The sequence below is a fragment of the Cervus elaphus genome, chromosome 32 (assembly GCF_910594005.1).
Source record: "Cervus elaphus chromosome 32, mCerEla1.1, whole genome shotgun sequence".
Lineage (NCBI taxonomy): Eukaryota > Metazoa > Chordata > Mammalia > Artiodactyla > Cervidae > Cervus > Cervus elaphus.
In genome coordinates this window covers 22,666,214-22,689,978 of record NC_057846.1, presented here as the reverse complement: position 1 = coordinate 22,689,978, position 23,765 = coordinate 22,666,214, and the positions used below count along the sequence as shown (strand labels likewise).

Below are 23,765 nucleotides of genomic sequence, written 5' to 3'. Positions count from 1 at the left end.
TTTCTGGAACTCTCTTGCTTTTTGGATGATCCAGCAGATGTTGGCAATTTGATCTCTCGTTTCTCTGCCTTTTCTAAAACCAGCTTGAACATCTGGAAGTTCACGGTTCATGTATTGCTGAAGCCTGGCTTGGAGAATTTTGAGCATTACTTTACTAGCGTGTGAGATGAGTGCAATTATGCGGTAGTTTGAGCATTCTTTGACATTGCCTTTCTTTGGGATTGGAATGAAAACTAACCTTTTCTAGTCCTGTGGCCACTGCTGAGTATTCCAAATTTGCTGGCATATTGAGTGCAGCACTTTCACAGCATCATCTTTTAGGATTTGAAATAGCTCAACTGGAATTCCATCACATCCACTAGCTTTGTTTGTAGTGATGCTTTCTAAGGCCCACTTGACTTCACATTCCAGGATGTCTGGCTCTAGGTGAGTGATCACACCATGGTGATTATCTGGGTCATGCAGATCTTTTTTGTACAGTTCTTCTGTGTATCTTTTTCTTCTGGAGTTCTCCTGTCTCTATTTCCACCTCGCTGCTCCAGGGTTCACTTACAGGAGGAATGAAAGGTCTCTGGGGTTGGGAAGATCACGTGATGAAAAGACAGGGCAGGGCCCCAGGTTTAGCTGCCTTGAGGATTCAGGTGCCCAGGAGACTGAGGACTGCACCTCCAGTGTAGGGATGGAGCCGGCCGGGGCCAGGGCGGTGGGGTTCCAGGCCGGCTCTGCCTCCAGTGCTCTTGGCCCCAGATCACCGGGGATGGAGGGAGCTGGTCCTAGTGAGTGCCCTCCACGCTCTGTCCCCAGAGACCTGGGGCCTGTGCCCAATAGCAAGGTCAGTGGGCAGGGCTCTGGTCCCTCTCCCCATATTAGAAAAACAAAACAAGAACTCAGGATCCTCAGCCCCGCGGGAGATCCTAGAGCCAAAGGAGACCTCCCCAAATTTGTCTGCACTCCCGAGGAGGTGGATGGGCCCGAGGGGCTGCTGGTGGTACCGAGGCTTGGGGTCCTTGTAGAGTTCAGGCAAAGGAGGGAAGTCCACTCTGGGTCTCTTCACTGGTCGCCATGACTGTCGACTAAAAATGATGCACACTGTGAGCGTTGCGAGTTGAGTTTTATTTGGGGTAAAATGAGGACTGCAGCCTGGAGACAGCACCTCTCATAGCTCTTGGAAACTGCTCCAAAGAGGTCGCGGGGACGGGCAGTGTATATGTGATTCTGGCGAAGGGGGAGTACATGCCATCAAGCACGTTGTTTTTCTTTTTTGGTAGAGTTTCTTCTGTTCTCGTGGAGCTTCTGCTAGTCACGAGATACAGTAACTAGCAGAAGTATTTTAGTGCTTTTCTGAATATGAGGAAACAACTGGATATGAGGGGAAACCAGCTCCTGAAAATATCTGACCACCATCCGAAGACCTTCCCTGCCAGTTTCCTGGAGTACAGAGTGCCTCATTCCTGAGGCACTCATTTCTCATCTCCACCCTAGACTCCTTGGGAGGGGGGGGGTCAGAGGTCAGCGCCACAGCATCACATGACTTCACCATTGTAGAGATACAATAGATGGCAAGCACCCATGGCAAGTGCCCCTTTGTGCCAGGGTCCAGCCTCGGCAGGATCCAGGGGGTACCGTCAGGATGAACAGCGTCGGCAAGAGAGAGAGACTGGAGACCAGCCTTGATAGGGCCAAGTCTGCGAGGAAGAGAGAGAGAGAGAGAGAGAGAGAGAGAGAGAGAGAGAGAGAGAGAGAGAGAGAGAGAGTGGCCAGACGGGGGTGTGCAGCAGAGTCTGGCAGGGTCTGGCAATGCTTTATTTTTTACCGTACCTTTTATACCCTAAGTTAGTATATTTCTAAGGGGAAGATAGTTTAACATTACATCAGCTTGTCCTTCACGAAACCAGGTTGTTTTCTGCATACTTCTTTGTTTATGAGGGTCTTGTACATTATCTTCTGGCCTTGGGGCCTATTAATATTTTATGCAAGTCAGGTGACTGTAAACCTATTTTCTGTTTCTATGGTGACCTTAACTGAAAGGTAGCAGTCTCATAGGGCAACAGTATAGAGTAGAAGTATAACCTTGTTAACACAAAAGTTAATCCTTCTGCAGAAGTTGTCAGTTGCGTTTATCTAAGAAGTTTACCCCACACTGACTCTGCGGCTTCAGTGAGGCAGCTTCTGCCTAGCACTCCTGGTTGACAATTAACAACCATCTCATTATTACTACACTAGGGCTAAGCTCTTAGTTTTCTAGATCTTTAACTGTATTATCAATGGTTTCCATAACACAACCTTAACACATTAAGAGTGAAAACACAGCAAGCAAACATTAACCCAATAACCACTTTTAGAATAATTTTTCTTGTGTTTTCTAATAGGGCTCCTTCACCCCCCAAAAAGGCTCTATGTCTATTAGGGCCTTAATATGATCAGGTTCTTTATGCTATTTTATGATTAGAGTATTATGAGCAATCATGCATATTAGTACCAAGGGCATAAAGGCATTTGCCAAACAAACTAAAACTAAAATACCAGCAAAGGAGTTTAAATTAAAACACTCCTTTCATCTTGGATAATCTCATAAGATACCACCAGCCGGGAAACTTATTGATTAAAGTTCTAAATTGATTCTGATTTGGAAAGAGATCGGGGAAGGCCTTCTGCCTATGTCACAGAAATTAGGGAGTAGTCTATTGAAGCAAGCATCAAAAAGACAGATATCATCTTTGAGGTTAGCGCCGGGGGTAGCTTTTCAGAATCCCTGAAAACCTGATCTGCCTTGCCTGTCAGGTTTTCTCCTGGTGCCCTTGTCTTGGGTGGGATCTTACTTGTTGGCTCCGGGCACCTTTGTGGTTTAAGAGTTGCACTCTCTGTCTCCCCTGGTGTTCATCCCAGGTGGTTTGGGAACCTGACTTCTCTGAAGGAGTCCATCTCCAGACTTGCTAGTAAAGGGTGAGCCTAGACGTTTTTAAAAGGGGGTGCTGTACCTTTAAATTCTGAAAGTGAACTTGGCTCAGGAAGGCCAGTAGTCAAGGTCCAGCCCCTAGAAGAGAGAATAGCTGCAGTCTCTGCATCCTAGGCTGGGGCAGGCTCCTGGTGGCATGGCAGGGAAGCTGGGGATCCTCCTGCTGGCCCTCATGCTCAGCTTGGCGCAGCCAGCCTCGGCCCGCCGGAAACTCCTGTTGTTTCTGCTGGACGGCTTCCGAGCAGACTACATCAGCGATGAGGCCCTGGAGTCCTTGCCTGGGTTCAAAGAGATTGTGAGCAGAGGGGTCAAAGTGGATTACTTGACCCCGGACTTTCCCAGTCTCTCTTATCCCAATTACTACAGCCTCATGACCGGTGAGTACCCTGTTCTCCTCTGGGTGGGGAGGGTGGGCTGGAGTCCATCAGGAACAGTGAGCTCCTGGCATTAGAATCGTGTTTAAAGTTTCAGTCTGCCTTCGTCTTTGGGGAACCCAGGGATAGGCAAGAAGAGCGTGTTCTAGGCTGAGATTCCTTTTTTTTTTTTTTTTTTGGTGCATGAATGTGTTATTTTCCTAAAGTTATTCCCTAGGACCTGTTTTGGCTTTGCAGTGTGGAGAACAGAGGACTCTATGATTAGATGATGGTTAAAGTGGTTATTTGTTTTGCAAATTAAAAATTCTAGCCAACTCTGTCTTTTCTAAGTTGAAATTTAAAAAGCCAACAGGTCTTCGTTTGTATCAAATTCCTTCTGTCCCTTTTGCTCTGTGGTCATCTGTCATCCTGGAACTGTTTTGGCTTGTTGGGCTATGAAAGTTACATGTGGGATTCCTGCATGACTCGGAGGGATATTCAGGTCATATCCTAAAGTATTACTTAGCAACACTACTTGCTCCTTCTTTTGCCTTTTCGGGCCAGGAAAAATGACATGGAGAAGAAAAAATTAACGCATAGTTCAGATTCCCGTTTTTAACTTCTAGCATCTGTTAAGAAAACAAAGCTCAAATCCCCTGCTCACCCAGCCTGTGCCGACGTTTGCGAAAGCTGACTTTTGCCTCAAGATAAACTTCGCCTAGGATTGCAGGCACACCAAATGTGATTCCATGAACTCGGTCCTCTATCTGTGTCACAGAATGTACATCCCGATGGCACAATGGGATTCCTAGCTTCCAATTTGTTTACCAGTTAACCACTGTAAGGGCCAGCAAGAGGCACTCGGAAGGAATTTAGCAAACTGTCCAGGGACGCTGGTAAGAATGCACTGTTATTGATGGTGCTTATGTAGGACTTAGCCCTGTGCTCTGAGCGCAGGGAAAAACTCCATGAATTATGTTAACAGGAAGGGAATGAGAACTCTTGTATCTCATTATGGATCTTCACAGAACAGCAAAGCCCCAGGATTCTGGAAAGACAAATTGCTATGTCTGTCTTCATACATGGAGACTGAACGCATGTGTACATCAAAATGCTATAAGATGAAGGAGGGGGGAGAGTTTGGGAATTAGAAGTAAGGGCATGGAGAGGAAAGAAAATCCAGACTGCACACAGCGAGGAAATTATTTGTCCATTTTGAAACATCTCCCTCCGACAGACAAATGATCAGCATCTCTAAGATCTTCTGGTCCTTACTTGGCGCGGCTCTCCCCTTGCAGGGAAGGAAGCTGTTTGCTGGCTGCTGGGCCACACATAGATGCTGTTGTGTGTCGCAGCCCAGCTTCCACTGTGTCCGTCCGGGGGCTTTCACACACACAGACCACCCCCCACAGCAGTTGTCTTTCAGAGCCTTGCCGGGAGACTCAATTCACAGACTGCCACGTGCACTTCTCTCAGTGTCAGTAACAGATGAAGAAAATCCAGTGTGAGCAAGCCAGACTCCAGTGAGCAAAAAGGGACCATTACAGGCTCCAAGAGAAGCCAAGCCAGTGACACGACCCTTTGTTCGTCAGATGCCCCTGTTCCTGATATCCCTGCGAGGACGGATTGGCACAAAGCCTCAGTCACGCAGACACTTTCTTGTCAGGCTGTGGGTATCGTCTGGTCTCTGGTCTAGCCATGACAGAAGGGCTCTTTTCGTGGGGGGGACAGTGCAGATCCCAGGAATGTGTGACAGAGATCTTCTTTACTTTCAATCTTGCAGGCTTCAGTAGCGGCAGCGCTAGGGCTCGGTTATTGCTGCTCCCGGGCTCCAGAGCACAGGCTCAGTGGTTGTGGCGCATGGGTCCAGATGCCCCGTGGCATGTGGGATCTTCCTGGACCAGGGCTTGAACCCGTGTCTCCTGCATTGGCAGGCAGGTTCTTTACCACTGAGCCACCAGGGAAGCCCCTCCCCTTTTTTACTTCTATGGAAGCAATAGTATGTATAGGATGTGTCCCGCAAGACATGTTCATGTGCAGATGTCTTTGGGTGTGGCTTGCCTTATACACAGTGAGCGGACATAAGGCTTGGAGCAGGACTGTGGGCTGGGTGATGCCCAGCCGTGAGGCTGCTGTCATGTCCGCTGCCCTGGACCTGACTCAGGGTGAAATCTACACTATTTCCCCCAATGTCCATGCTTATTTTTCCACCTGATACTGAAAAATTCCTCTTTATATATATATATATAAGGAAGGATATATCTGTTGGGAATTGCACTTAGGGTTTGAGCATTTGAGCATTTTATGAACCAACAAAAGAATCATGCTAGATCTCTTTGGTACCGAAATACACACTGTCTTAAGGTTCCTCAGAATCCCTAAGATGGACTATAATCTCACTTCCTTACGTGAATTATTGCCCATAACACATAAAGCCCTTGGTGTTCTCTTTGTGTAATGAGGAATGATGGGTTACTGGAAAGAACTTGGTCTTGAAGCTGGGAGAACGTGGTGGGAGTCCTCGCAGGGTCGGGAAGACTTCAGGCGCAAGTCATCACTGTGCCCTGAACCTCAGTTTCCCTAGTTTCTGGGTCCTCATCAGGCCAGAATCTCAGCTGCTGCCAGAAGCAGGCATGAAATGAGAAAAAGTCAGGACTGGCACTTCTTGGAAGGCCTGTGTGTTGTGTGCTCAGTCGTGTCTGCCTATTTGCAATCCCATGGACTGTGGCCCTCCAGGCTCCTCTGTCCATGGGATTCTCCAAGCAAGAATAATGGAGTGGGTTGCCATTTTCTCCCCCAGGAGATCGTCCCAATCCAGGGATCAAACCTGAGTCTCTTGCATTTCCTGCATTTGCAGGAGAACTCTTTACCACTAGTGCCACAGGGAAGCCCAAAATGTATTTGTAGCAGGACAAATATGGCTTCCCCGGTGGCTCAGCAGTGGAATTTGCCGGCCAGTGCAGGAGATGGAAGAGACTCAGGTTCGATCCCTGGGTCAGGAAGATCCCCTGGGGGAGGAAATGGGAACCCACTCCAGTATTATTGCCTGGAGAATCCCATGGACAGAGGAGCCTGGCGGACTACAGTGGGGTCACATAGGGTCAGAATGAGTCGGACACGACTGAGTGACTGAACTACCAAATAAAATGCTGGGAGACTGGGTGCTTCCCTCCAGACACCTGAGGGCATCGGTGTCAGGGCTGAGATCCGAGGGCAGGCTCCAGCGGTCCACATGTCACACAGGGGCCAGCATGGCGCTGCCCCAGTCCTGGCATGTCCAGAAGGCGGTGCGTGTGACCTGGGGTCCACAGACAGAGGTCTCCTTATGCCCAGTCCAGAAGGCAGCCGGAGCCTGGACAAAGGCCCTTGATTAATCATCTACTGGAATCAAGGCAAAACCAAGAAAGTTAACTACTTAGAATTAATATCTGTGCTGGTGCACTTCTGACCACCCTCCTAGAAATGCCACCTGAAATGAATTCTTCCCAGATAGCAAGGCCCCACATTCTGGAGTGAGGGATTATGGGATAAGGTAAGCTTTCCCTTGCTTTCAAGAAAATAGCTGATTTAAATTAAAACCAGCTGTCACTTGGGCCAAAGGAAATCAATGTAGATAGTACTTGAGAAATCACATTTTGAAAAAAGCCCACATTCTCAACCTTCTGCAGAATTCAGGGTTTCACCTGGGGGCCTCTCTGTGAGCCTCCAGCACAAGCAGCGTGGACTTGGCCTCCTGGCTCCCTGGCCTCCCCTCCCCTGGATCTATTTTACACACGCTAGTGTATATATAGGGCTTTCCAGGAGGCACATTGGTAAAGAATCCATCTGTCAATGCAGGAGACGCAGGAGATGCATGATCAATCTCTGTGTTGGGAAGATCCCCTGGAGAAGGAAATGGCAACCCACCCCAGTATTCTTGCCTGGAGAATCCCATGGACAGTGGAGCCTGGTTGGGTACAGTCCATGGGGTCACAAGGAGTCGGACCTGACTGAGCTCTCATGCAAGCGTGTATGTGTCAATGCTAGTCTCCCAATTTGTCCCACCCTCCTCTTCCCCATCTGTGTCAACATGTCCCTTCTCTGTATCTGTGCTTATATTCCTGCCCTGCAAATAGATAAATCTGTACCATTTTTCTGGCTTCCATATATATTTGTATGTGTGTTAATATAGGATATTTGTTTTTCTCTTTCTGACTTACTTCACCTTGCGTGACAGACTCTAGGTCCATTCGCATCACTACAATCTCGTTCATTTTTGTGGCTGAGTAATATTGCATTGTATATATGTACTACATCTTCTCTATCCATTCCTCTATTGATGGATGTTGATGCCTTCATGTCCCGGTTATAACACTAGTTACAATAGTAACTAGGGCTGCAATGATGTACCTTGAGCATCTATTCTTTACGATGGACTGTAAGTGAAAAGTCGAATTTGAGGCATGCCCTTGAGGCAGAACTTGCTGACTGAGTATGAGTGACTATGGAAGAGCTAAGAGGAAGGGAACCTGAGTCAATTCCAAGGCTACAAGAAATTCAGAAGTCTGGGGCTCCTATGAGCAGAGATGGGAAAGCTTGGATAGCTGTTTGTTTGATGAAGTCAATTTTCATCAGACTAGATTTCAGGTTGGATTAGGATATTCACCTGGACTTGGCCCTTGAGGGGATCAAAGACAGTAGAGTGAAGGAGAGTTCCAGAAACATGTAGAAAAATGATGGGGGTCCAAGACAGAAATTGCTCCTGTGGGTCCCACTGGACCCCCGTACATGGACTTGTCTTTCCACTTGCCCCACAGCTGGTAGAGGATATTTCTCGCTGACACACAGTTAAATCTGTCTTCTCAACTGCATGAACTTTTGTCTGAATTTTGTCACTTACTTCCCAGAGACACCTAATGACATCCTTTCACGTTTCCACTTAAAACTAACAGTGTGTGTAATGGATGCTGATTAGTGGGTGTGGGAGGTATCCGGGTGGCCGAATGGGTTAGGAACACTCAGAGGCTCTAGGCTGCAGGAAAAAAGCGTCTTCCAAGAATTTACAAAAGTAACCTCTCTCGACGCGTCATGATTTCAGCTCCCACCACCAGACCTGTCTACGATGAAGTGCCACTTTTCAAAAAGCCTGTTTCTCTTGGCGTCCACGGTGACGCCAGGGTGTTCTTGTTACAGGGGTTCGTCTGGCTTCAAGAAACACATTCCCAGCAGGAGGGGCTGGCGAGGGTGGCGGGCAGAGCTTAAAGGCGTGCTGAAAGCCTTTGATTCTGAGCACAGCAAGCCCTCCTTCAGGAGGTTCCCCACACAGAGCCAGGCGGCCTCCACCCCAGGCGGGTCTCCCGTCTCACTCCCCTCTCCCCGCTGCTGACCGAGGGGATGCAGGCATGCTGCCTCGGCTGCCGCATCATGACTGCTTTGCCACAGACGGGTTAGAGAGCACCTCCAGTGGATTCGGAGGGAGCCTGAGTCAGCAGGTCAACGTTTATTTCAGAGACACTTTCAACAACACCTACTCGGGTTTCAGAGTCCCCATCCGTGAATAAGGCCATTGTGTCCACGGTCTCCCAGGAGGGGACCCTGGGGCAGGTCTGGGGCTCCTTGGGGTTCCATGTTGGACCTGGTGCTTGATCGTGACCTCCTCCTGTCTTTGACCCTTTCCTACGAGGAGAAGGGGCTTGAGAGCCGGGTCACACGCACCTGGACGAGGGCCGCCCAGGCCGAAATCGCAGACAGGCTTGTGTGAGGGGTATTGCCCATCCTTCATGCCCTGAGGAAGTGACTTCCCCTGGGCACCTGCCTGTAAAAGCGGGCGCTCCTGTGGTGCCAGGACTGCGGCAGCAGAGCTTCCCAGCTGAAAGGACGGCCTCCCTCAGATGCACGGGGCTGGAAGCTGAGCTGTCCTTTCTGGTCCTTCCTGCCTGTTTATCCATGCTTGTCACTTGACCAGCGCCCTTCAGCACTCCACTCTGTCCTGGTGGGGCTTCCCTGCTGGACAGCTTTGACTTTCCCTCGGCCTCAGGAACATCTGCCAAGATGTGTAAGGTGAAGTAGAGATGGGATTCGAAGAAGCCTTCTGTGTAGATTTCATCAAGATCTGGTCAAGGGGGAGGTGGAAGCCTCTAGAAGGTTGTGTGTGGTGGGGGTGGGGATGGGGATGTTTGGGGCTCAGCTCAGCCACCCTCCCCACTTCCCCGAGTCTGGATGATCCTCAGAGAATGGCTGCTCTTCTTTACAAGCCTGGAATAACCTCCCGAGTTCCGGTGGAACAGATAAGAAGCAAAATCGTGTTCCAGAGAGTTCACTCTCAGACTGTGTCAACAGCTGCTGAAAGCTAAAACAATCCAATGAAAACAAAAATGCCTTTTTTAATTTATCCGATTCTCAACCACCTGTTGGACTTTTGAACCCATCAGCCAGCTATGTGGTGAATCATGCCTCAGGAGATTCCGTCAGTGGACACAGACTGGCTCCTACCCTTCAAAAGCGGGGATCACTGGGGTCTGGTCAGCCAATCGTGACGCCCCTGTGGGAATGGAAACTCTGGAGAGTGACCTCTTCCCCGTTTGGGTTGGAGGCCTCTCCCAGAACGTCCTGTCTTTCCCTTGGCTGATACTGCTTCCTACTTCTGAGAGGGCTCTCCTCCCATCCTCCCTACAGCCCCAGCCTCAACCCCAGCCCAGCTGCAGCTGCCCTCCAACCCATCTTTCTCTTTCAGGCCAAAGTAAGATGCCCCCCACCCCCCATACGGCCTTGACCCACAAATGGTCACCTTTCAGAGCTGGGTAGTGCTTTGAGATCCCATTTTCATTCATTTGCTGACTCCTGTATCGCTTACTGTCCGAACCACTGAATCTGGCAATTATTACAGCAACATGTAACTTTGACACAAATTTATAGTGTACGTTTGTGTATGATCACTCCTGATGCAGGGCTATGCAAACGTTTTCTAGGTGAGACTGCTCTTCTGAAGGGACATGTCTTCTGTCTTGGATGAACTTGTAATGAAGCTGAACAGCTCAGAGTGTGTGGAGTCACAGACCAGGACAGAACAGGGACAGAGGGTGCAGGGACCACTTCTGAGGAGGTTTGCTGAGGTGATGGTATTTGAGTAAAGCCTGAAGGGTGTGGGAAAGTGAAAGTGTTAGTCGTTCAGTCGCGTCCAACTCTTTGCGACTCCATGGACTGTAGCCCACCAGGCTCTTCTGTTCATGGGTATTCTCCAGGCAAGAATACTGGAATGGGTTGCCATTTCCTTTTCCAGGGGACCTTCCCAACCCAGGGATCAAACCCAGGTCTCCCACATTGCAGGCAGACTCTTTATCACCTGAGCCACCAGGATTTGAGGGAGGAATTGAAACCTGAAGAAAAGGCTGGGTGGGGAGGCGGGAATGATGGAGCATTTGGAGAGCAGAGCTGGGCTTTGAGACAATTACTCTGACATTTCTGAGCTGTGTGGATTTGGGCAAGGCCATCCAAGTCCAAGGGGAGAGTTAAGGAGCCTGGGAGTCAAGTCTCCAGAGTGAACCTGGGGTCAGGGGCCTGATAGGGAACTGGCAAGACTAGTTGGATGTGGAGGATCAGAGAGAAAAACAATTTCAGGGTAAGATAAGAATTTGACCAGAATTAGGGGAAGATGAATAAGTCCATCTGTATGTAAAGTGGATCCAAGTTCACAAACTTGAGTGTATTGGTTCAGTCAGTTCAGTTGTTCAGTCGTGTCCGACTCTTTGTGACCCCATGAACTGCAGCTCGGCAGGCCTCCCTGCCCATCACCAACTCCTGGAGTTTACTCAAACTCATGTCCATTGAGTGTATTAGAAATTGTTCATTTCTTGATTTTCTTTAAAAAAAAAAGCATCTAAATGGGTAAACTTGAAAACATTCTAAGTCAAATAAGCCATACACAGAAAGAGATAGATTGTTTAATTCCACTTACCTGCGGTGCCCAGAATCACCAAACTCACAGAGATAGTGAGTGGAAGGTGGTTATCAGGGGCTGGGGGAATAAGGAGTTAATGCTGAATGAGGCAGAGTTTCAGTTTGGGATAATAAAAAGTTCTGGAGATGGGTGGTGCTGACGGTTGCACACGCAGAGTGAACGTCCTTCATACCACTAAACTGTACACTTAAAAGTGGTTCAAGTGGTAACTTTTATATTATGTATATTTTACTGCAATAAAAAATAAGTAAATCTCAATCCCACTGGGCTCAGTGGAGATTCAGTTTCAGTCTTTACTGGGTGGGTGGTGATGTGACCTCTTTTCCTCCTCTATGATTTTGCAAAGGTCCTGGACCACATACCCAGTCCTAAGGCATTAGGACTTCAGCCCTGAGTCATTAGCCTTCTGAGAGTTTTATACTTTTAGTTCTTACATCTAGGTTCACGATACATGTGGAGCTAATTTTTGTGTTTGGTGTGAGATAACTGTTCTGGCACCGTTTGTTGAAATAATAATTTCTTTCCTGCTGAATTTTCTTGACATTTTTGTAGAAAATCAACTGACCATGAATGTTAGAATTTATTCCTGGGCTCTCACTTTAACTCTCTCTGTTTGTCCTAATACTAGGACCACACGGTCATGATCACTGTAGCTTTGTAGTAAGTTGTGAAATTGGGATGTGTATGTTTTTCCACTTTGTACTTCTTGAAGATTGTTTTGGCTATCTTGAGTCACTTATATTTCCAAATGAGTTTTAGTATGAACTTTTCAATTTCTGGGGGAAAAAATACTCTAGCTAGGATTTTGTTAGGTGTTGTATTGAATCTATACAACAATTTAGGACATATTACCAACATAACAGTATTAAATTTTTTGATCCACAAACATGGGACGTCCTTTCAGGTTCCAAAGTGTTCCCACAACGCTTTATAATTTTCAGTGCACAAGTTTTGCCCTTCTTTTAAAAAAACTTCTAGACATTTTATTTTTTATTTTATTATGAATGGAATTATTTTCTTAATTTCACTTTTGCAGTATATGAAAACTCAGTGGCTTTCTGGGTGTTGATCTTGCATCTCTCTACCTTGCTGAATTTGTTTATTAACTCTAATTGAATTTTGTGGATTCCTCAGGATTTTCTGCATCGCGAGGATCTTCAAGATCCTATTTCCTGCAAATAAAAACAGTTACTTCTTCCTTTCTAATCTTGATACCTTCAAGTGATCTTTATAATCCCCTTGGAAGCTATGTGAGGGCAAATTCGCAGATGAGAGAGCTCAAATCTGGGGAGGGTAAGCAGTTAGTCCGAGGTTACCTAGCCAGGAAATGGGTAAATCAGGACCAGAGCAGGGGACCTCTGCACCCCACATCCATCCCTCAGCATCTTGGCCACGCTGCCTCTGGTCGCTGGAGTCAGAATCTGTGATTACAATGGAGGCCTATGTCTCAGCAGCACGCCTGTTGTCCTCCTTTGTTACAAGCAGCCAGATTCAGTCAAGAGGGAACAGAATGTACATTTCCCAAACGCCTACCAGATTTCTACATCTGTGTGTCTACAGTACTTAGTGCGAGATGCTTTCAAATCGAATTTCAGTCCATCCTCAGAAAACCCTGTAAGGCAGGCCTGGTTACCCTGGTTTTACATCTGAGGGAACTGAGGCTGGGAGATATAAAATCGCTCATTCAAGCTCACAGAGCCCCAGGCTGGCAGAACCTGTGAGAACAGCATCCTGTCTTCCTGTTGGGACCTCCTGCTTTCAAGGAAGTGGCTCTGAGCGCAACGCTGTCCTGTGGCCATCCAAGTGTCTGCCCCTCAGCCAGAGACCTTGTAGCTGCTTTCATTATGCACGCGACACACGCCTGCACACACACACGCCACAGTGCGTGTGTCCCTGCCCATCCAGGCTTCTTCCAGACCAAGAACCTCAGGGACAACTCTGCTTTTAAACCCTCCTTTGTGTGTCTCAATGGACAATACGAACAATAAGCGCTTCTGGGGTTGAATATAAAAGAGAGGATTCAACCTCAGACACTTAGCTACTTATCTCAGTCGGCCACGGCCGAACAGTTGTATGGCATGGTTTAAACAGGCCTCTTTTGACAAGCCACATCTGGGACACTGACCCAGGCCATCACAGTGACCCCGGACCAGGCGTTCGTTCGTTCACTTGGTTCTGGGGCCCGGGAGGGCCTGGCGGTCCCAGTGAGGGCAGGACCTTCGCTCAAGTTTCTCACGTACCCTGACACTTTAGGAACTCAGTAAGCATTCCTTTGTGCGTGTTAGAGTTACTTAGGACTTCCCCGGTGGCTCAAATGGTAAAGAATCTGCCTGCAGTGCAGGAGACCCGGGTTCAATCCCTGGGTTGGGAAGGTCCCCTGGAGAAGGAAATGGCTACCCACTCCAGTATTCTGGCCTGGAGAATCCGATGGACAGAGGAGCCTGGTGGGCCACAGTCCACAGGGTCGCAAAGAGTCAGATACAATTGAGCAACGAGCACTTTCACTAAAATTACTTGGAAACTGCTTTATCCTAAATACTCAGCCCGTTTCCTTTTAAATTCTCTTTCCCATCACACCCCCTACTTCTTACAGAAAGGCAGCCCTCAAGGCTAGGCCATCATGGGGGAGCTTTGCAGTTCCACAGTGGATGAAAAATCCAAATGGATGCTGCAAACACTGCCTAAAACAGCAGCCTGACAGCCCCCTTCTCCCCAGCCCCAGTCCACACCAGTTCAGGATAGGTTTCCGAAATGCAAAGTAGAAGTGTGTATAATTAAGTATTTTGCACATTCTGTCAAATATTTTAAGAAGTGAGTAGATAGCCAATTGGAAACTCCTTATGGTTTACCTTTTCACTAAATTCCAAACCGGGGAGGACTTCAGCGCTCTGGTGGCTTAAAACAACTTCAGTCTTCTTCCCAAGAGATTTTAGGTTTGGGAGTTTAAGTCATTTATAACCAGGAGTCTGGAAAAGTTTTCAGAAATAGCAGTTCCCTTGGGAGAATGGTGTGAGGTAGAAGGTATCCTTTTTACCCAGCTTCTACCTCAGGTGGTTTCGTGGTCAGCAGAATATGAATTTCTTAGTAACGTGAAAAAAAAAGGCAGTGCTTCTACCAAAACAAGATTACCTTGTGTTTGACTTTGCCCTGTTTTCTAGTCTTTCCAGTCAAGGCCATAAGCAACCGCCTGTCCCCTCGCATGAGTCCCCTTTCTCTCCACGTTTGGGCGCCCACCCTGGTGCTGACCAGCTCCTCACCCTGGGTGTGGCCTGCTCGCTTCCTCTCTGACTTTTGATGATGTCTTGGCAAGAAGGGTGATAGATTAGAAGCAAGAGGTATTAGTTCTAGTCTGGCTACAGTGGCTTCTAAACCCTGTGGCTTCAAAGTCTTTCTGGGTTCAAGTTTCTTTCCTGAAAAAAAATGAGGGGATTGAGGGCTCCAAATAGCAGTGTTAGTCACTCAGTCGTGTCCGACTCTTTGCGACCCCATGGACTGTAGCCCGCCAGGCTCCTCTGTCCATGGGATTCTCCCAGCAAGAATACTGGAGTGGGTTGCCATGCCCTTCTCCAGGGGATCTTCCTGACCCAGGGATTGAACCCAGGTCTCCTGTGCTGCAGGCGGATTCTTTACCATCTGAGCTATGGGGAAGTCCCCTCTGAGCTTGAGGGCTCCAAGGAGTGGGTTTAAATGCTGTGACGAGGTCCTCTGTCTTATGTATTGTCGTGATCGCTTCTCTTTTTTTTTAACCCAAGTTCTTCTTTATAACATTTTTATTTATTGTTTGTTTGGCTCAATGTTGTATTGAGCAGCACGTGGGATCGCAGTTCCCCGACGAGAGATCAAACCCGTGCCCCCTGCACTGGGAGGGCGGAGAGTTAACCACTGGGCTGCCAGGGGCGTCTCCTGTTGTGACCAGTTCTGTTTCCCCTGGAACTTTCCGACCCTGATGCATGTCAAAGGGAAGAGAGTGTTGTTATTGCCCCGGGCGCCCTCTGGACAACAGTGGCTACTGAACCCAAAGGGCACTGTAGCTGTGGTTAGCATTTGAAGCCAGACAGCCATATACTCACTTTTCAAAGGATGAATGTTGTTCTTACACTCACTTACAATCCTTGCCCTGTTAAGATTCATAGTTATGATTTTTTTTTTAAGGACTACCAGAGACCCTATAAAAATGGTATCATCTTCTTTTTTATAATAATTTATTTATTTATATTTGGCTGTGCTGGGTCTTTGTTGCTTTTCTCTAGTTGCAGCGAGCAGGGGCTAATCTCCAGTTGCATGCGTGGGCTGAGTGCAGTGGCTTCCTTGCTGTGACGCTTGGGCTCTAGGGTGTGAGGGCTTCACTAGTTGCAGCACGTGGGCTCAGGAGTGGCGGCTCCGGGCTGCAGGGCACAGGTTCAGTAGCTGTGGCCCAACGGGCTTAGTTGCTCCAACTGGTGAGATCGACCCCGGTCAGGGATCAAAACCGAGTCTCCTGCATTGGCAGGCGGATTCTTTACCACTGAGCCACCACCAGGGAAGCCCCCAGAGTATGATTTTAAAAAGAGGAAAGTCACCTGGTTTGAGGTAGGATTGGGGAGCAGGGTGTGTGGGGAGGGGTTAGAATCCTAGGCCAGAAAGTTTTACTTAAAATCATATCCTTCACTATCAATTTCCCAGAGGAATAAAGTTTAATAATTCTTTGGGGGGAAAAAACTAATGGACTCCATGCCCCCCTGTTTCACTGGAGAAATCCCCCCATAGAACTGTGGCAAGGAAAGAAGGGCAGCCAGGGAGGAATTTCCCTGCAATTCCTCCTTGGAATTCCAGGGAGCAATTCAAGGTGTAGCCTTGAGGAACTATTTATGATTAATATATCAACTTCAGTCCACTCTTCCAGTGTGGGGCCTGCTGGCCGGCCGGGCACACGAGCTGCTGGGTTCTGAGCCTCTGAAACAGCCTGATAGGCCAAACCTTCTAATAGCAACATCCAGTGCTATCTTTCAGCCTCTCTCTGCGGAATTTCTTTTGACCATCCCTGCCTTCGATAGACTCTTCATTGGTTTCCAAATTTCCTCCCTCCTCTCAATCCACCTTTATACTAACTTCTGCTGACTTCTCTTCTGCTAACCCCTTCACTCGGAGACTCCGTGTGGCCCTTGTTCTCCGGTCTTTGCTTATTCTCTCTCCCCATTTCGGTGGTCTCATCCTTCATGAGGTCTCACCCCTCATGCACATTTACTGTTGATTCCCATTTGTCACCACCTCTGCCCCAGATCACCACTACTTTATCTACTTCATGTCTTTTTAGTTTTGCCTTTTATGATATTTCACATAAATAGAGTCATTCAATACATGGTCCCTTGGGTCTTACTTCTTTTACTGAGCATACTATTTTTGAAAAACAGACTGGTTCCAAATCAGGAAAGGAGTACATCAAGGCTGTACATTGTCACCCTGCTTATTTAACTTATATGCAGAGTACATCATGTGAAATGCCAGGCTGGATGAAGCACAAGCCAGAATCAAGATTGCTGGGAGAAATATCAATAACTTCAGATATGCAGATGACACCCTTATGGCAGAAAGTGAAGAAGAACTAAAGAGCCTCTTGATTAAAGTGAAAGAGGAGAGTGAAAAAGTTGACTTAAAATTCAACATTCAAAACACTAAGATCATGACGTCTCATCCCATCACTTCATGGCAAATAGATGGGAAAACAATGGAAACAGTGAAAGACTTTATTTTCTTGGGCTCCAAAATCACTGCAGATGGTGATTGCTGCCATGAAATTAAAAGACACTTACTCCTTGGAAGAAAAGCTATGACCAACCTAGACAGCATATTAAAAAGCAGAGAGATTACTTTGCCAACAAAGGTCCATCTAGTCAAAGTTATGGTTTTCATCCAGTAGTCATGTACGGATGTGAGAGTTGGACTATAAAGAAAGCTGAGTGCCAAATAATTGATGCTTTTCAACTGTGGAGTTGGAGAAGACTCTTGAGAGTCCCTTGGACTGCAAGGAGATCCAACCAGTCCATCCTGAAGGAAATCAGTCCTGAATATTCATTGGAAAGTCTAATGCTGAAGCTGAAACTCCAATACTTTGGCCACCTGATGCGAAGAGTTGACTCATTGGAAAAGTCCCTGATGCTGGGAAAGCTTGAAGACGGGAGGAGGAGGGGACGATAGAGGGTGAGATGGTTGGATGGCATCACCAATGCAATGGACATGAGTTTGAGTAAGTTCCAGGAGTTGGTGATGGACAGGGAAGCCTGGTGGGCTACAGTCCATGGGGTTGCAAAGAATCGGACACAACTGAGCGACTGAATTGGACTGAACTGTTTGTGAAGTTCAGTCACCAGGTGGCAGGTGTCCATAGTTTGCTCCTTTTAATTGCCGAGAAATGTTCCATCATGTGGCTATCCCCCAGGTTTCTATAATGAAAATGTCTCAAAGCTACAGAAATGCGGAAATAGTATTATGAGTATCTGTGTGCTGTGCCTCTCTCACTGTTAACATTTGGCACGTTTGCTTTTATGCTCACTTGAGAAATACAGAGTTCTGTTTTATTTTGGTTTTTGTGCCTGCTGAACCAGCTGCAAGTCAATTTCTGGGACTTCCCTGGTGGCGCAGTGTTTAAGACTCTGTGCTTCCCCTGCAGGGGGCGCAGGTTTAATACTTGGTCGGGGAACTAAGATGTCACGTGCCACATCAGTTCAGTTGCTCAGTCCTGTCTGAGTCTTTGCGACCCCATGAACTGCAGCACGCCAGGCCTCCCTGTCCATCACAAACTCCCGGAGTTTACTCAAACTCATGCCCATCGAGTCAGTGATGACATCCAGCCATCTGATCCTCTGCCGTCCCCTTCTCCTCCTGCCCCCAATCCCTCCAAGCATCAGGGTCTTTTCCAATGAGTCAACTCTTCGCATGAGGTAGCCAAAGTATTGGAGTTTCAGCTTCAGCATCAGTCCTTCCAATGAACACCCAGGACTGATTTCCTTCAGGATGGACTGGTTGGATCTCCTTGCAGTCCAAGAGACTCTCAAGAGTCTTCTCCAACACCACAGTTCAAAAGCATCAATTTTTCGGTGCTCAGTTTTCTTCACAGTCCAACTCTCACATCCATACATGACCACTGGAAAAACCATAGCCTTGACAAGATGGACCTTTGTTGGCAAAGTAATGTCTCTGCTTTTTAATATGCTATCTAGGTTGGTCATAACTTTCCTTCCAAGGAGTTAAGCGTCTTTTAATTTCATGGCAGCAATCACCACCTGCAGTGATTTTGGAGTCCAAAAAAATAAAGTCTGACACTGTTTCCACTGTCTTCCCATCTATTTCCCATGAGGTGATGGGACCAGATGCCATGATCTTAGTTTTCTGAGTGTTGAGCTTTAAGCCAACTTTTTCACTCTCCTCTTTCACTTTCATCAAGATGCTTTTTAGTTCCTCTTCACTCTCTGCCATAAGGGTGGTGTTATTTGCATATCTGAGGTTATTGATATTTCTCCCAGCAATCTTAATTCCAGCTTGTGCTTCTTCCAGCCTAGCGTTTCTCATGATGTACTCTGCATAGAAGTTAAATAAGCAGGGTGACAATATACAGCCTTGACATACTCCTTTTCCTATTTGGAACCAGTCTGTTGTTCCATGTCCAGTTCTAACTGTTGCTTCCTGACCTGCATATAGGTTTCTAAAGAGGCAGGTCAGGTGGTCTGGTATTCCCATCTCCTTCAGAATTTTCCAGTTTATTGTGATCTACACAGTCAAAGGCTTCGGCATAGTCAATAAAGCAGAAATAGATGTTTTTCTGGAACTCTCTTGCTTTTTCGATGATCCAGCAGATGTTGGCAATTTGATCTATGGTTCCTCTGCCTTTTCTAAAACCAGTTTGAACATCTGGAAGTTCTCGGTCACGTATTGCTGAAGCCTGGCTTGGAGAATTTTGAGCATTACTTTACTAGCGTGTGAGATGAGTGCAATTGTGCGGTAGTTTGAGCATTCTTTGGGATTGCCTTTCTTTGGGATTGGAATGAAAACTGACCTTTTCCAGTCCTGTGGCCACTGCTGAGTTTTCCAAAATTGCTGGCATATTGAGTGCAGCACTTTCACAGCATCATCTTTCAGGATTTGAAATAGCTCAACTGGAATTCCATCACATCCACTAGCTTTGTTCGTAGTGATGCTTTCTGAGGCCCACTTGACTTCACATTCCAGGATGTCTGGCTCTAGGTGAGTGATCACACCATTGTGATTATCTGGGTCATGAAGATCTTTTTTGTACAGTTTTTCTGTGTATTCTTGCCACCTCTTCTTAATATCTTCTGCTTCTGTTAGGTCCATACCATTTCTGTCCTTTATTGAGCACATTTTTGCATGAAATGTTCCCTTGGTATCTCTAATTTTCTTGAAGAGATCTCTAGTCTTTCCCATTCTGTTGTTTTCCTTGATTTCTTTGCATTGATCACTGAGGAAGGCTTTCTTATCTCTCCTGGCTATTCTTTGGAGCTCTGCATTCAAATGGGTACATCTTTGCTTTTCTCCTTTGCTTTTTGCTTCTCTTCTTTTCAAAGCTATTTGTAAGGCCTCCTTAGACAACCATTTTGCCTTTTTGCATTTCTTTTCCATGGGGAAGGTCTTGATCCCTGTCTCCTGTACAATGTCACGAACCTCCCCCCATAGTTCATCAGGCTCTCTGTCTATCAGATCTAGTCCCTTAAATATATTTCTCACTCCCACTGTATAGTCATAAGGGATTTGATCATGGTGCAGCCAAAGAAAGAATGTCAGTTGTTAACATCATGACACTTTACCTGGCCCCACCTGCCGCCCCCCAAATAATGCAGCGTGTCTAGGACATACTTCTATATGACCACAATTATTTTCAGATTTTTCTCCATTGCCAAAAAAATATCCTTTATAACCTTTTCTGAAAGGAAAATTCTAACTACGGTTCAAGCAGGCCACTCAGCTGCCATGCTTCTTTGCTCTCCGTCAAGAGTGACGTCCCTGACTTTCTGTTTCCTCTGGACTCCCACCATGTTGACATTCTTGAGAAGCCTGGGCTGTATTTTAGATTTGTCTGACTTTTCTTCATGGTTAGATGCATTAAAAAAACTTTTTTTTTGGCAAGAATTCTACATTTTTAAGAATCCAAACTAGGACAAGGGGTCATGCAAGTTAGGACAGCATGACGCGTGTACAAAGGTCTAAGATGTTGGGACTTTTCTAGAAGAGGGTCCCTGCAGCTCTCCCTCCGCTCACCCCACAGATGCTGACACACCAGTGGCTCTTTGTGGCCCTGGTTGGGTGGTTCTCACAGGCTTTTTTTACCTTGAAGTTCACAGGGAGTTTTGTCGTAGATGTTGTCCATGGGATGTTGGTACTGCTATTTTTGTCTTGGGGGGGGCGGATTTGGTGACATTCAAAATCTGTGCAAAATCAAGAAGATACTTTTGAAAATGAAAAAAGTTGCTGAGAATCAGAAACAACAGCTGTGAATCAGAACTGTCCTGGGAAAATGCTGCCCGTGACCCAGAAATCCTAGTCCTAGGTAGAGATAAGACTCTGAAGATGTGGATTTTCATCATTCTCATTATGGTTTATCTGAGTATAAATTTGGGGATTACAATTGAATCTTCTTTGGGACTTCCCTGGTGGTCCAGGGGTTAAGACGTTGCCTTCCGGTGCAGGAGGTAGGAGTTTGATCCCTAGTCGGAAAGCTAAGATTCCCACATGCCTCAAGGCCAAAAAAAACATAAAACATAAAGCAACAGAAACAATATTGTAACAAATTCAATAATGACTTTAAAAACAGTCCACATCAAAAAAAGTCTTAACAAATTTTAATGTACTTTTTGGTATGTTGGGTCCCTTGTTTAAGGATCCCTGTATTTCGTCAGTTTGGGAAAGTGTCAGCCGTTATCCCTTGTGATGTTGCCGGTCCTCTGGTCCCCCTGTTCCTCCTTCTGGAGCTCTGATCCGATGTAACTCAGAACTTCCCATTCTATCCTCATCTCTTACCTTTGTCTTAGTTTCCCACGGCTGCTGTAACAAATTGCCACAAACCAGGTAGCCTAAAACAACAGAAGTATTTTCTTTCACAGTTTGAGGGTCCAAAACTCTGAGATCAAGATGTTGGCGGGCTTGGTTCCTTCTAGAGGCTCAGAGGGAGAACGTTCCATGCCTCTCTCCCAGGTTCCGGCGCTGCCAGAACTCCTTGGTGTCCTTGGCTTGTGGATTCATCACTCTGATCTCTGCCTCCATCGTCACATCGTCTTCTCCTTTTGTGCAACTATGTGTCGTCTTCTTATAAGGACACTTGGACAATCTAGGATGATCTCATCTTAAGATCCTTAGTTTCACCTGTGGAGAACCTTTTTCTATGTACAATCACATCCACAAGCTTTGGGGGGATGTACCTTTTAAGGAGCCACCATTCAGCCCACCACAGTCTTTCTTTCATATTTTGACCTCTTTCTCTTTAATCTCTTTCCTCTGGGTCATTCAGTGATATCTTCAGTTTCCCTATCTTTTCAGCTGTGTTTATTCTGTGATTTATCTTGCCACCAAATTTTAATTTAAATGATTATATTTTTAACGTCCAAAGTTCTGTTTGATTCCTTCTTAATCCTGCCAGGTTATTTTTGATAGCCTTTTGTTCCTTGATAATGTTGATTCTCTTTTATTTCTTTAAACATGTCATAAAGCTTATTTCATATTCTAAATATGATAATCCCAAAACTCTAAAGCCCTTGATGCTAAATTTGTGGTTTTACTGTCTCTGCTGATGTTCACAATGACTGATTAGTTAAGATAAAACCAACTGCTGCACACTTAACCTCCAAAATCTCAGTGGTTTAACACTCCGGGTCTTTCTCTATTACTTCCGTCATGTCAAGTTGACGGATTGACGTGGGGCTATGTCCTGTGTGGTCATTCAAGGACATTGACTGACAAAGGCTCTGCCATGTTCAACACGTGGCCTCCAGGATCGCCCTGAGCACCAGCATCCTGCTAGTGGACAGGAGCGTCCCTAGAGGACCCCAAGAGTGGTCTTTGTGGGCCAGGTCTGGAAATGCCATCTACCTCTTCTGCTTTCCTTCCTTTATCCAAACCACGGGTCATGGCTCCACCTGGATACAAGGGTGGCTGGAAACTAGAGTTGCTGGCTGGTCTGTTGCAACAATTATTCACTATGGAAGGAAGGCAAAGGCCATTAGCTAAGAACTACCTGCCTGAGACGTACGATTTGTTTTTCTGTGTCTTAGGCCTTTCTTTCTTTTAGCTCATATTTGATTGAACTTAGTCTGTGGGAAATCCGAGAGCTTAAATTGGAACTTAAGAGAAGATATTCATTTGCTTTGCTAAGAAAGAAGGGACACTACTGACCTGGGATCACTTGTGAACTTGGCAATATTTCAAACTCACGTGCATATGTGTGTGTGTTACCCAAGATCTAGTTACATTGTATATTGTAGTTTTATTGTAGAGGGAGAGTCTTTCAGAGCATACACATCAGTGTTCCTCGCTTACCTGTCAATGGCAAGTATCTGTGCTCTAATATTCAAGTTTATTTTGTTGGCTGTGCAATCTAAAATGAGAAGCTATTCACTTATTCCTACATACGATATGTGCCTGATAGAATCTCATATTCTCGTCAGGTCCCGTTAGTCTGACACTGGTTTACTACTCAAGTCCGGACCAGGGATCCCTCCTACAGGTTTGCGTTTGCTGCAGCGACTAAGGGGGCTGCCCTGGGTGTGTGGCCGCCTGGCCCCCCTGGCCTCTCTCTGTACCTCGCCCTGAATCCTCAGCATGTTTAGTATCTTCACAAGCAGCTCTGGGGATGCTAGGATGCCTTTACATATGAAAAATGTCAGAACAAAATACCAGGCTGGCAAAGGTACGCAGTGCCCAGCGAGAGCCTGGGTGAGGCTGTGAGTAGTGATGATTGTGATGGCCAGCAGAGGGCAGTGTTGGGCCAGGCATTTCCCAGGCGCAGGGGAAATGTCATAAACGCCTGAGGTTAGTTTCCGAATTGGGGATTCACTGGTTACAAAGCTTCCTGAGTAAGGGTAATGGGTGGTAGTGCCTTTTTCTACGCCTCGGCCCCCCCGCCCAAGGAGATTTGAGAATCTACTTCAAGGGCTTGTGTGTGACTATGAGACAATAAATAGTCTACCCAGCCTTATCCCTCCTGGAGCCATTGACCACTGCATGCTGTTTGATAAGGTTGCCCTTTATTTATTTATTATTATTATTATTTTGGCCACACAGCATGTGGTATATCAGTCTCCCGATGAGGGATCCGACAAGGATCAAACCTGCTCCCCCTGCATTGAAAGCTCAGAGTCTTAAGCACTGGACCACCGGGGAAGCCCAATAGGGTTGCCCTTTAAAAGAGGATTTAGGTGGTGGTTTGCATTTCCCCAACGCCTACTGTGTGCCAGACTTCATGCTAAAGTGTTGCCTACCCCAAATTATTTAACTCTGGACAAACGTATGGGGCTTCCAAGGTGGCGCTAGTGGTAAA

At 46.6% G+C, this 23,765-nt stretch overlaps 1 protein-coding gene across 1 annotated transcript in view; it reads left to right on the top strand.

Annotated features, from left to right (window-relative positions):
• Positions 1-3,039: 3,039 nt before the first annotated feature.
• The window catches only part of ENPP6 (ectonucleotide pyrophosphatase/phosphodiesterase 6), an 81,099-nt gene continuing 60,373 nt past the window's right edge, over positions 3,040-23,765 (top strand). Inside the window, exon 1 of the mRNA XM_043893797.1 lies at positions 3,040-3,333. Within this exon, the coding sequence (XP_043749732.1) occupies positions 3,093-3,333 (241 nt within the window). The 5' untranslated portion in view covers positions 3,040-3,092. The remainder of the gene's footprint in view (positions 3,334-23,765) is intronic.